At 39.0% G+C, this 13,024-nt stretch overlaps 2 protein-coding genes and 1 non-coding gene across 4 annotated transcripts; 1 reads left to right on the plus strand and 2 right to left on the minus strand.

Annotated features, from left to right (window-relative positions):
• The first annotated feature begins 5,325 nt into the window (after positions 1-5,325).
• fkbpl (FKBP prolyl isomerase like) lies at positions 5,326-9,555 on the plus strand. Of its 2 annotated transcripts, none has more exons than XM_078255061.1 (4): positions 5,326-5,579; positions 7,596-7,763; positions 7,883-8,175; positions 8,661-9,555. In XM_078255061.1, exons 2-4 carry the CDS (start codon positions 7,598-7,600, stop codon positions 9,330-9,332), a joined length of 1,131 nt encoding a protein of 376 aa, XP_078111187.1. In that variant the 5' UTR covers positions 5,326-5,579; positions 7,596-7,597; the 3' UTR covers positions 9,333-9,555. The 2 variants fall into 2 exon arrangements, with proteins under 2 accessions (XP_078111187.1, XP_078111186.1); XM_078255060.1 differs by lacking the exon at positions 5,326-5,579 and adding an exon at positions 6,621-6,750.
• A 196-nt stretch (positions 9,556-9,751) lies between these two features.
• Positions 9,752-9,824, minus strand: trnaf-gaa (transfer RNA phenylalanine (anticodon GAA)). Its single transcript has one exon. It is a non-coding gene; the product is annotated as a tRNA-Phe (tRNA).
• Positions 9,825-10,988: 1,164 nt separating this feature from the next.
• On the minus strand, positions 10,989-12,809 carry ebp (EBP cholestenol delta-isomerase). The gene is made up of 5 exons (XM_078255062.1): positions 12,640-12,809; positions 12,065-12,371; positions 11,933-11,969; positions 11,719-11,849; positions 10,989-11,605 (listed from the first exon to the last, which is right to left on the minus strand). The coding sequence occupies exons 2-5, from the start codon at positions 12,369-12,371 to the stop codon at positions 11,385-11,387; spliced, it is 696 nt and encodes a 231-aa protein (XP_078111188.1). The 5' UTR covers positions 12,640-12,809; the 3' UTR covers positions 10,989-11,384.
• Between the last annotated feature and the right edge of the window lie 215 nt (positions 12,810-13,024).

Here is a 13,024-nt window from a genome sequence, read left to right on the forward strand (position 1 = left end):
TTAGCCTCAGGATCAGCCTTGATCCCCACTTGACCTGAAAACCTCAATAAATCAAACTCCTGGACTGGCAGCTCATTGGTACAGTACAGCATTTGGCCAAATACCTCACAATACAACAGGAAATGGTGGAGTAATTCAGATGTCAGATGCTGTCGTTTGAGGTTTTGGTTTGAGTTCCTTTGGCTCAAATTGGACATTTATTTTTTGAGCACAGTCCGGCGGAGGAGTCTTAATGAGGTACGATGATCCAATACTTTATCTAGTCTACAAATACTGAGTGAGGGAACCACTTAGAAATAAAGCCTCTGCCTTTATACTGAGTTTACATAGTGAAGTCTGACCCTGTTGTCAGTGTATCTCACTATAAACAACAAACAGCCCAGAGGGAGAAAAACTAGCTACAGTTAAAGTGCATGACATGCTCACACCTACATGCATGGCCAACATTATGTGGAGCGATCCCTCTTGCTGTGAGGGATAAACACCCCGTCGTATGGCCCGAACTGTTTACGAGTTAGCCTCTGTGTGTGTGTGTGTGTGTGTGTGTGTGTGTGTGTGTGTGTGTGTGTGTGCTTGTTTTACTATATTCGTGGGGTCCAAAAACCGGGGAATACAGTATACTTGTGGGGTCTGCAGAGCCTTGTGGGGCCCAAAATGCTGGACCCCACAAGGTTAAAGGGCTGTTTGAGGGTTAAAACTTGGTTTTAGGATTAGGGTTAGAATTAGGTTATGGTTAGGGTGAGGGTAAGGGTTAAAGTTAGGCATTTAGTAGTGTTATGTCAATGACGGGACCCCACAAAGATAGTGAAACAAACGTGTGTGTGTGTGTGTGTGTGTGTGTGTGTGTGTTAGGGAATGTGTGATGGAGGGATTACAGGCGAGCTTCTTTCATTAGGAAAAAACAAACACAAACACAGGCAGAATGGTAGAAAAGCTTCAATGTTTAGCGTTTGGATGGGTGGAATGGGTTTGTAGTCTGCTGTCTATTCCTGTTAAGAAGATAGCTACCATATCATTAATTAAAAGGAAAGTATATCAATGTATCACCTTCTCTCTCGTTCTCCCTCTCAGCCAGTAAATTGTGTTGATAGTTTCTGTGGTGGGATTTACATTCTCAGTTAGTTCCGCTGTGTGATCATTCCGGTGGTCGGTCCATCTTTATCCTCATGGGAAAAGTCTCCACCCAAATCCACTTCCATCCATCCATCCATCCATCCATCCATCCATCCCTTTTATCTCCTCTTCTTTTATCTGGAACATTGCTCTATTTTGTTCACCTGTCATACTCCATCTTTTCCCTGAATGACGCATGTTGGGCCCAACTGCTGGCAGGGTGCAACACCATTCCTTCTGGCGAACATCAAGCGGTCCACGGGCCGTGGGATACATGCTTCTGAACTTACCCACTGGGATGTTTCACAAGAGGCCAGCTGGGAACTCGGAGGGAGCCAAGAGGAAGGTGAAGGGGATGGAAGGAGAGGGTAGATAGGAGAAGCAGAGGAGAAAGAGTTGATCTGGGTAACACATTGAGGAGAATTAAAGAAGTGAAGGTTCTAGTTTGTGTGTGAGAGAGGGAAAAAGACAAAGAGTTATTGAGAGTAATGTTGGGAAGACTCTAAGAAGGATGATTGTGAGGTGCATACACTTTGCTTCCTTTTGTTCTCATAAATGTATAATGGCAGTCAAAAGTATTTTAAAGCTCTAAACACTTAATTGAAAATTCATTTCAAATGCAGTACAATTAGAAAAAATAAACACTTTGAAAGAGTGAATTTAAAAAAAATTGACAATTACTGTATAACTAGTATTACTGTACTAAGCACCTGTAGCAGACAACATATCTTGCATTTGATACTATTTATCATATAGCATGTCCTTTATTGTCTTACCTTGTCTGTGCGCCTGCATTTAATTCAGCACTAATTAGGAGTGCCATTAGAATGTGAAAGCTTGCCATTCCCTTAATACAAAGATTTGGGTCTTTGTTGTAACACTACATTAATACACTCACCAGTCATTAATAGGTGGAGAAAGTGCTCAACTGAAAAATGGCAATATATACTCTCACTGGGAAAAAAAACTGAAAAACTACTGTAAGTTATATTACTAATAGATGACTAGAAAACAACAAAGGTTTGCCCAATCTCAATGTTAAAAACATAGACAGTCAATTTTAATACAAAAATTTGAATATCTACAATCCAAAACAAAAGATCTGGAATTACAGTAATACTGTCATTGTCAAACTGTGAGAGAAAGGTGTTGATTGGACTCTAGTTTGTGCAGTCAATTGCATTGCATTAAAGTGTGTTACAAATGCTTATCCTTGCTCTTATTTAAATACACAAAAAGCCAAAAGATTTTTTTTTTTTTTTAACATTAAGTCTAACCCTAACCCTAAGTTTCATAAAACATTATATATATTTCAAGACTTTTTTTTTTGTTTGCATTATGTTTACTTTCATTTCAATTAAAAAGCAAACAACTAAAAAGTCATACTTTTCAGTATATCTACTTTATGCCTATCCCTCACATAAATAATGTTAAAATATCAGGTGTTCAAAAAATGTTTCTTCATCAGCGTTATCTCTATAAATTAATTTATTCCAGAGCAATTAGTTGAGGACCAGCCTTATATCCTCTCTTATTCCTTCCAGATAAAACACATTTTCTCCTTTTCTTTTTGTCCATATGTGGCTGGAGATGAGTGCATGTGTGCACAGTACGTTTGGGAGTAACTATTTGCTACAAGCGTTATGATACACATGGTGCAAATCTGCTAAAGTTTATTAACATTTGGGTTACACTCTGCACACTCTATGTAACGATACCTTTCCAAGTTATGTCATGTGTGTATATTACTGGTAAGAGAGACCCCTACTGAAAAGTTATTTTCTTACAGTAAATAATGAAACAACTAAGCTGGCTAGGTATATACAGTCTGTGGCAGTGTATTATAATCCAGAAGAAGAAGTACAGCAACATATTTTTCTGATTTTATATATATATATATATTATATATCTTTGTGCACCTGTTTAGTCATGTGAGTGAGCTCATTTTGCTCTGTATGGAGAACTGCATGTCATATCACATGTAATGTTGTTTGTAGCTACAACGTTCCTTCTCTTTCCCTAATTGTTCTTTGGTTGAGTCTCTACAAAGAGCATCTCTTTAATATGTAAGATGACCGCGATGACAATGATGGTGATGCCTGCAAATCAGATTAAGATGTTTCACTGCAGCACTTCTAGTCTGTCATATCATATGCTCTACTTTATGTTTTATTTTAGTATCACAATGTTTTCTGCCCATTCTGAACTATAGCCCGACCAATACCGGATTTCTTTAGGCCAATAGGAGTTTAAAAATTCAGATAACTATAGGGGCTGAAAGCAATTGTTTTAAACAAATACATAACATCTCACACAGCAACAACATCCCTTAGATTTTTGTTTTCAATTGTGACCAAGATAAATACTGAACGGATTATGCTGCAACACAGTGCGAAGAAAAAACCCATCACATGAGGCTACATAATTCGTTTTAGTATAATTTAGCAAGCTGTGACCATACAACATCATCATACTCTGGGCATGTAATTTCTATTCAGTTTGCTTTATGAGTCAGATTTAGAGCAAATTTAGATCATGGCTAAATACTGCCATCTACTGACATATAATAGCACAGCAGGACATGAAAATGGACAACCTGAACAAACGTAGTGGTCACACAAAAAAACAGAAAGGTCTTATGTAGATCAAATAATTACCTGACAAATTGTATATGAATATGAATTTTTAATTTATAAAAACCCTTTTTTGTGAGCATAACATAGACATTTTATGAATGATCTCAATTTCATTTGTCTTTCCTGTGCTGCAATGTCTTGTAACTTATCAAGCGACATATACACCAACACTGATATATCTGCAATACACACTGACAACAACCCAACAGTCATACAAAGCCAATAACTTTCTGTCCAGCATTTTACAAGCATATATATTTTCCTGATGAGATTTCTGTCATGGTGGCTTTCAGTAAGGAAATGTATTTAATTCATTGTTTCACAATGTAAGGATAAACTTGGAACTTTTTAAAGGATTTTGTGGAGCCTTCCATGAGATTCACCTCTTTATACCTAATACTAAAACATGCATGGCTATCCAGTGGTGCAATCTCATTAGTGTAGCAAGTTTATTACCTCGTCTCATGCCCATCAAGGGTCAAACAAGCCTCATATAAGAGGACAGATTGCATCTCAGATGACCTTCCTTTCTGTCTGTCTGTCTGCACACACACACACACACACACACACACACACACACACACACACACACACACACACACATGTTGGTTGCCCAGTGGGGTATTCCTCTGATAGATCTAATGGTCTCTAGAGATAGAGATAGAGGCCTAACTCATACTGACAGGACAGATTAACACACAGGCCTCAAACACGAGTGGACCAAGTCAAAGGTCAATACACACAGAGAGATGTAAATTGTGTGTGTGTGTGTGTGTGTGCGTGTGTGCGTGTGTTTGAGAGTCAAAGCTTGAGCTACAAAACCCATTTTCTCGAGGATTTATGAAGTCAGTCTCGAGCTTTCATGAAATAGTACGAAGTTTCTGACTACTTTTATATGTAATAGGCAGTGATGGAGGACCCAAGTCCTGGACTCGCTATTCTCTGGACTTGTAACTCGAACTCAGGTAATGGTGACTCGACTCTGACTCTTCTTTGGTGACTCAGACTTGGACTTGAACACTGGGGGCTAACGTCAGAAGCGTGGAACAGATCGTGATTCGTGCAGTGTCGTAAATCCTCGTGACAGATCGTGCAGCAGCACAAATCGGGTACTGACACCCCCCCCTCCTCACCAGCATGAGTTCCACCAAAGAATTTCTAATAAGGGAAGAAGTTCCACTCTCTCATTACTTCCGGCTTCTGAAATGGTTGCAGTTCTACCAGCGTTCCATATAGGGGGCGCGCTATACCCCTCAAAATCCACTTTTCTCAGGAAATAATTTTTTGTCTAGTAATTTGAATGTTGCATTCGAAAGGGGAGGCTAAGAAAATACACACTGCTGGGTGTTAGATTTAGATTTAGAGACAAATTTAGCCGTCTAGCTCCATAGAGTCCCATTCATTTAGCACTGGACCGTGATCACCCCCAGTGGAACTCTGGTGGAACTGCAACCAAATTCGGTACAATGGGGCTGAATAGGGAGTGGAACGGCTTTCCGTAGACGGGCTTTGGCTAAACTAACGTTAGCTTCCTTTGTTCAGTGGTGCGCGGTGGTTTATGGGAGGAGTAGTTCCTTTGCTCTGACACCACGATATGTACACAGTCTTGTACCTTTGACTTTATTGGGATTTTCTGTTCGTTTTTTTACTCGAAATGATACGCTGGTTAGCCTAAGGCATGGTCTAAAACTCTTTATATACGGATTTTTCCAGACGTCAATGGGAGAAATGAATGGGAAATTGTGCCTCAAAATGTGCCAACATTTCTGACATGTTTGGGGCTGTAGCTGCTTCAACATCAGCATTACCTGAAGCCGAGGAGGAGGAGAGGTAGGCAAATTAACAGGGACTCTCAGGAATGGAGGGAGACTGTGTGTGTGTGTGTGTGTGTGTGTGTGTGTGTGTGTGTGTGTGTGTGTGTGTGTGTGTGTGTGTGTGTGATCTATAAAATCAGTGTTGATACAAGCATCGGTGTTCCTTGAATTGCTTAATTAGCTCTTTTCCAGGGCATATAGCTACTACTCTCAGCTTTATTGTAGCTTTTGGGAAGGGTTATGGTTATGGTTATTGTATTTAGCAGACACTTTTGTCCAAAGCGACAAAATATTAATCTTACAATAGTTAAAATTAACAGTAAACAGTTTTTAAAGTTGCTAAGCCAATATTAAGCAAAATAGTAATAATAACAATAACAGCAATACAATATCAATAATACAAAATAATAAAAATACCATAAATATACAAATCATAACTCTAAGAATGAATGAATTATTTAAGTGTTAGATCAACAGATAAGTCTTGAGACCCCTCTTGAAGGATCCAAAACGATCACATCAACACAGAACACTAGGCAACTCATATCATAGAATGCACGCATATTTGCCTGCAGGGAATGTGTCTGATGAATCACGGTGGGTGTGAAAATGGGCCAAAAATGCCAGGGCCAATTTTTTTGTCCCAGTCCAGCCCTGTGTTTATATATGTTATTACTGTAGGCAGAAATCAGGTAACAAAATGCATGTGTGCCCAAAACAAACAAACGTTATTTGCGGCAGAAATCAACTTCACTAAGAGTTAAGACCAATAACAGTCTGTGTTTCAGGATGTTTTTACTGTATGTATAGGCAACTTTCTCTTTTTTTTGCTACCATTTCAAAATCATTTTTGTCTCCTGAGCAGTAAGTTAGCTTAAGGACAGACGATACATAAGATGGGTGAAAGGAAATGTGTAGAGATTTACTATTTATGTGAGAGAAATTAGATGACACACGATGGTAATGCTATTTTAACGTATGCATAAAACGTTGATAGGAAAATACACGAGGTTTACACTCCGGTTCAGTGGGTGGCGGTAATGCTACGAGCTGGCCTCGCAACCGTCATTACACAGACGAAGAAGTAGAGGAAGGAGAAGGCAAAAAAGACGAAAGCGTTTGTTTATATGTGTATTTGTTTCTGATTGAGGGGATAGCTAATACTTCATGTCAGACTTGTGTATGAGGTAAGATATGCCTTTAATTACGTAGAGTACTTCACTAGCTAGCTACGTTACTACAGCTCAGGTTATGTAGAATAATGAAATTCAGTGGCTTTGGATTGCCACCACCATAACGCTAGCTAACGTTATCTGATGCTATCTAAAGCTGCTTCTTTATTGCGTTTATTACGTTAATGTAACGTTACTTGGTGAAATAGTGTACGTTGTAGCTACGGTTCACGCTGAAACTACAGACCCCCACAACCCATTGTTTTACTGTAAGTTACTTAACTTTCTCTATTGAATAATTAATATGAAATAATAACTAACATTAGCTTGGTAATGTAACAATAGCTAACTACATGGTTGTAACTCAACTCTGAGTGCTAACAGACTAGCCTGGATTATACTTTTCTTGTTTTTTTATCGAACATTGTGAACAGACAGACGTTCCGCAGGTCACGGGCATTCTTATACAATTAAAAATTCCAGTGTGTAAAAAAAGTAGATACCAATCAAATGAAATATGAAGAAGCAAATAAATTAAATATAACAAATAGGGTATCCAGACATAATAAATTAACGTCAATATACCTTAATCATGGCCTACAGAATTTTTATTTTTTTTAATAAACGTTCGCTTTTTTTCATTTGTCATACGAGTTAATGTATCCATGTACAAATTGAATTCAACCCAAAAAAAAACTAAAGTTTGGGAAGGAATAAGAGAATCTTGCCTTGTGTATGTGAAATGTAGCAACTATAAGTTAAATAGTTGTACATTCTCTCAGGATAATGCATTCAAATAGATGTCTGAACAGAAAATATGATAATCTTTTATTTATGTCTTAATATTTTTATGTTTGCAGGGATGGATGCTGTTCACCCTTTTGAAACACTGCATGGCAACGGTGATCATGATGGCGTTGATGTCACCTCCTGGGTGTCGGTGTGTCCAAGAGGTCTCTGGAAAGTCCAGCAAAAGCTGACACGCAAAGGGAGTCGACAGACTGTTTATAATTCTGGAGATGATGCATGTACGATGCTTTTCTATTACTTTCTTCCTTATTATAAATGTTCAGTCCATATTTGTACAATTGAAATGTATTAAGTATCTAGAAATCCAGCTCACATAATGTCTCTTTGTCTCTTATAGCATGTTCATCCAGTTACTGTCCAAGGTTGGGTTCCCTGTGTCGAGTCCGAGTGCGGCTCAAAGCTAACATGGATAAAGCAGAGAGTTTAGTATCTGAAAAGAGAAATGAAAAGCTGCCAGTCCAACCTGACCAATCAGTGACTGAGGTTACAGAGGCCACAGCCTTCCCAAGGTGTCAGGACTCTGTGCTGCAGGTCCCACTGGGGGACTGGACAACACTGAGGCTAGGCGAGGGTCAGTGCGATATCACAGAAGCATGTGTGGAGGGGATGAGAGCGAGAGAGAAATGTGAGGTATGAGTGAAGAGATGCTTTGAGTAATAATTCAATTCATTGTATGTCAACTTTTGGTTACAGTAAAAACTGACAAAATCCATCACTATAATCATTATGGTTTTCGCTTTACATATGTGAAGAGTATATGATATTTGCAATATCCTGACAGTATATCGACAGCTTAGATGCACTGGTGAATGAGGGTTTTCCCCCTGAATAGTGCTTGGGGTAAATGATCTAAGTTGGGTGAACTTCAAGTAGGCCTTTTTATGACATGGTCATGCCAGATGATGCTATCAGGTCACCTCAATGCCTGAAAATGAAAACATTGGAACTATTATTACTAATATTTTGATGAGGTCAAATCTCAATTGGGTCCCAATTTGCTAGTGCTCCCTGACATTAAAACCATAAATATGAATATGGATTCCAGGCTTTATAAAAAATATTTTCCAGCACGTGAATGTATACAGCCAGTCTAATCATCCTGTTTTGCTTCTAAGATACTGATTTCTCCTGTGGGAACTGCACCAGATGTCTCAGTTCCCCATCCCGATGAGGAAAACCTGCCTTTATCTGCCACAATTGAACTCAAATCTTTCACACCAGGCAAGGAATCCTGGGAGATGTCTCCTGGTGACAAGTGGCAGTGGGTGAAGTCACACAAAGAGAGGGGAGGAGTACGATTCAGGAGTGGGGATGTGTGGGGAGCAGCAGACAGCTACAGCCGGGCCCTCAAACTTCTCATCACTCTCCATATCCATTTTAGAGAGCTGGAGAAAAAAGGACAAGAGCAAGAAGCAAAGGAGCTGAGAGACACAAACAGTGGTGATAAAACAAAACAACTTCCTTCAGCTAATGAGTTTAAAACCATTAAATCAGAGCTCTACTCAAACATGTCCTTGTGCCAGCTCAAACTGAAACAACCAGAGCGGGCTAAGGCCAGTGCGGCTAAAGCTACTCAGCTGGAACTGGGTGGGGCTAAAGCCTGGTACCGGATGGGCCAAGCCTGCCAGATGTTGAATGAGCTGGAGGAAGCTGGGCAGGCGTTTAGGAAACTGCTGGAGCTACAGCCAGAATCACCTGCTGCTTTGAAGGCACTTAAGGACATAGCAAGTAAAGAGAAAGAGATAAATGCACAGTTGGGACTTAGACTCAGCAAAATGTTCAGCTGAAGATTAAATATTATCAGTTTATTATAGAATGTTATCTGTAGAATGGTATGTTTCTTCTCATGACATGAGTCACCGTTAAATGGAAGTGCATCTACAGCCACTGCCTGAGCTCAAAAGTAAAGCCATTAATCAGTGAATGCATGTTTTTCTCCCAACTCTATGCTGCTTGTGTGTGAGATGCCTGAATGTAACTTCAAAGTAAAAACCACATGTCAAAAACTTATTTTGGAGCAATTATTTTTTTGTACTAATACAAAAAAGAATATTTTGTGTACTTTTCTGTCATGAAAGAAGCTCTAAAAATATAAATGTTGTAGTACTTCTAATCGACCAGTAGCTGTCAGGTTTTGTCAGTCAAACCCACACAGTTGGTGGTCTTTCCACACCGGTACACAGGTACCAAGTGTGTTCAGTCAAAATGCCGAAACCCGGGATCGAACCAGGGACCTTTAGATCTTCAGTCTAACGCTCTCCCAACTGAGCTATTTCGGCGTGCTGTAGAGTGAATATATTGACATTTAAAAGAATAACGTATATAACGTATCACAGTCTACGATTTCTGCCCCCTAAATACAATGAAATCAGTGTTTTATCAAATCAAAAGAACTTTATTTTTCCCGTGAGGGAACTTCGTTTGTGGTCACATTCAAACACAACATACAACAATACAAAGTCCGTATTAATCATACCACAGAATAAATAAATGCTAACTACTAAAATACTAAAAGAAACTAAAAACCCTGAGGGTAGGAGTAGTGGGTAGGGAGAATAGGTCGAAGTCTGGATCGATTTCTATAAATGTATGTTGTGTTAAACAATATTACACCTATTGTTTGCTTAGTTGTGCATCTACTTCATTATCATTTAGGCTACGGCAGATTTGTAGTAAACCATATTTATTATTGAAGTTACAATGCTGTTCTTATTTGAAAAGTCTGTATTGCATTTAAAGATTTGCGTTACCGTCAAAAATCCCAACTGCAGATCTGCAACTGTTGGGTGTCATCGCTACCATAATAGGATAAATAAGAAGGCTGCGTGAAAGGTAGGCTAGTAAATATATTCACAAATGAACAAATACTGTGGAGTAGTGTAACGGTGAGTGTCCATCTGTGGATTTATGGTAGTGCGCGAAGGATGGAACGACCACACATAACTAACATCACTTTGGTTCTCTCCTTTTCTGGAGCTGGTATCAAATTAAACTGCAAGCATTTAGAGCTACAGTTGTGAATTAGTTTTCTTTTTGAGTTTCACGAAAGACAAATATAAAATACATTTTCACATTACAATGCTAGTATAGTCTTTTTCTATACATTATAGTATGAAATAAACGTGATTGTATGTATGATTTTTTTTTAAATATTTTTTATTATGCCTGAAGTGGATTAAGATTAAGTGATAGGCCTACTTTATTGATCCTGCAAGGGGAAATGACATGCTTTCACTCTGTTGTTAGTTATTACACACATGCCCAGTTGATTGGATTACATAAAGGTGGCTACGCACGAAAGAGAATCTTGACAGTCTTTGTCTTTGTTTTTGTCATGTAAGCAACAAACAAACAAATCTTTAAAGAGGTCCTTTATATCACCTAAGTCAGTGTTCAGGTTATTCATGTAGTTATGTAATATGTAAAAAAGAAAATGAAGATGGTTTTGAGAAAAGATCATTTATTTGGCTATTCTCACCAGGCCCCCCCACAAAGCCAGATGCACAAAGAACAAGCTGCACTTGAAAATGAAGTTCTTAGTTTACAGGTACCACATGACAAACCATTGATGAGACATGTAATTAATCATTTCTATTGCCTCATCTTTTAACATCAGTGCCTGAAATGGGCCAGTACTCACCAGTACTGAGCACCGGCACTTCTGATTTTTGTCCACATGAGTACCCCTACTTCTAATTTGTATTATATAATATAAATATATCCAAAGACACATGCCATGATCATGTCATGCAACTTCTGAATTAGGGTACTGGCACCTTTTTTGGCCCAATTCAGGCACTGTTTAACGTAGTGTTTTTTAACAACAATTCTTCCTGTTGTCAGTTCCTCTTAGACTTGTGTGACTTTGTGTTGTCAGTGTGTGTCTGGGCTGCTGACAGCTGTCTCCATGCATCCACAATGAGCACCAGCGGTATGATGATCCACAGCACGTTCATGAACACAAAGTAGAACCAGAAGTAGATTGGGTGTCCCAACTCACTGTGAGCATAACCATCTCTGTGCTCCGTGTAGAAGTAAAGCACTGCTCCATACAACTGGCCTGGAATCAGATTATGTAATAAGAACCATCATGTAAATATGACAAAACAACAACGTATTAGATTCTGAAAACCTGCTGTTGATTTTTGTAGTAATTACACCATTTTACTGTACCTAATGAAATGATGAGCTGCAGAACAAATCTGTAGGGCTTGTTAGTTAAGAAGGCAAACACAGCCCAAAAGCTGAAAGGTCCCCATAACCATGCAGTCACAGTCTCCATACAGACAGTGAAGTTATCCGCTCTAGAAATATGCAGGGTAAAATTAGTAACATCTTTATTTTTTATGCAAAAGTTCAACATAGTTCTGTGCAAAGATGAACTCACATTACATATCGACTGTCTCCTTTTGAGTACTCTTTCCCTGTAAGAGAAAAATATAAAACATAATGACTCTTATAGACTACACCATAACAGTTTATACACTTATCTAAACATGTTTTTCTTGTTTGTACTCACACAGCTGTGACAGAAAGCTCTGGTCTCCTGGAATAATATCATAGTACAGTGAGAACCATCCCTCAATGACGCCATGGATGAAACCACAAACGGCAAACCAGCACACAGCCAGACGCCTCCATGTCCCCAGCCTGCCAGTGGTCCCTTTCTGGCCGGTGATCAGCCAGGTCACAAGCAGAAACACCCCAGACACAGAAAACAGGAACGCCAGAATCTCTGACATAGATCGGTCATTGGCCACATAGGTGGGAATCAAAAGGTCCCGTGGCCAGTAGGGATGAAGAACTCCAGTTGCTGAATCCATCATCTGTTTCAAGAAAGGATGGTCAACACTCTTCATCCACAGTAGTTCTAAAATTGGTTGATTTCAACAATGTGATATTAAAGATAATGCACATAAGTCAGTTTAATTAATACAAAAGCACTCTATGCATTGTACTACGCTGCACTGCACTTGCACAGACAGAGTCTATATAATAGTCATTTATCCCAAATTTACAAACTGTTATCAGAGTTAAAGTTTTATTCAAGGAGCTTATAGCAGACAAAAGCAATAAGGTTTTTTTTGTTCTTACCGGTGATGCTACTAAAATGGGTGTCCCGCCACACAGAGTTTAACCTCTGTATTAAATAAAAAGTATTAGATAAATTAAAAAATATGAATATCTTAAAGATCCAACAGTCCAAAGCTCTCTAACTGCATGCCATAAGCCTATCAGTGCCGATAAACTGAAAACCGGAACTCAACTCACTACAGCAAGGGGCGGTTACTTGTGATTACGAAGACCAATCATGCGTCCGTATGCATAGAGCTAGCAGCACATGCGATCTGCTGGCCCGTTGATTGGCTTTTCATCTCGGAACATGAACTTTGTCGTTGGCAACCACCAATGTAAATGTGTCTCTTACTCCAAAATACCGTCCCCTCTTTTCATGTAATATTTCAACAGTTGGTGAGGG

This window comes from Sander vitreus, chromosome 7 (assembly GCF_031162955.1).
Source record: "Sander vitreus isolate 19-12246 chromosome 7, sanVit1, whole genome shotgun sequence".
NCBI classification, from domain to species: Eukaryota; Metazoa; Chordata; class Actinopteri; order Perciformes; family Percidae; genus Sander; species Sander vitreus.

What these genes read in the sequence shown, in the direction of transcription:
- fkbpl (XM_078255061.1), top strand. Translation starts at nt 7,598, where the DNA reads ATGGATGCTGTTCACCCTTTTGAAACACTGCATGGCAACGGTGATCAT. An exon ending in TAATTCTGGAGATGATGCAT is followed by an intron (nt 7,764 to 7,882) that starts GTACGATGCTTT and finishes TGTCTCTTATAG; the next exon opens with CATGTTCATCCAGTTACTGT. An exon ending in GAGCGAGAGAGAAATGTGAG is followed by an intron (nt 8,176 to 8,660) that starts GTATGAGTGAAG and finishes TTTGCTTCTAAG; the next exon opens with ATACTGATTTCTCCTGTGGG.
- ebp (XM_078255062.1), bottom strand. Translation starts at nt 12,371, where the DNA reads ATGATGGATTCAGCAACTGGAGTTCTTCATCCCTACTGGCCACGGGAC. An exon ending in GAGCTTTCTGTCACAGCTGT is followed by an intron (nt 11,970 to 12,064) that starts GTGAGTACAAAC and finishes TTTCTCTTACAG; the next exon opens with GGAAAGAGTACTCAAAAGGA. An exon ending in GGAGACAGTCGATATGTAAT is followed by an intron (nt 11,850 to 11,932) that starts GTGAGTTCATCT and finishes GCATATTTCTAG; the next exon opens with AGCGGATAACTTCACTGTCT.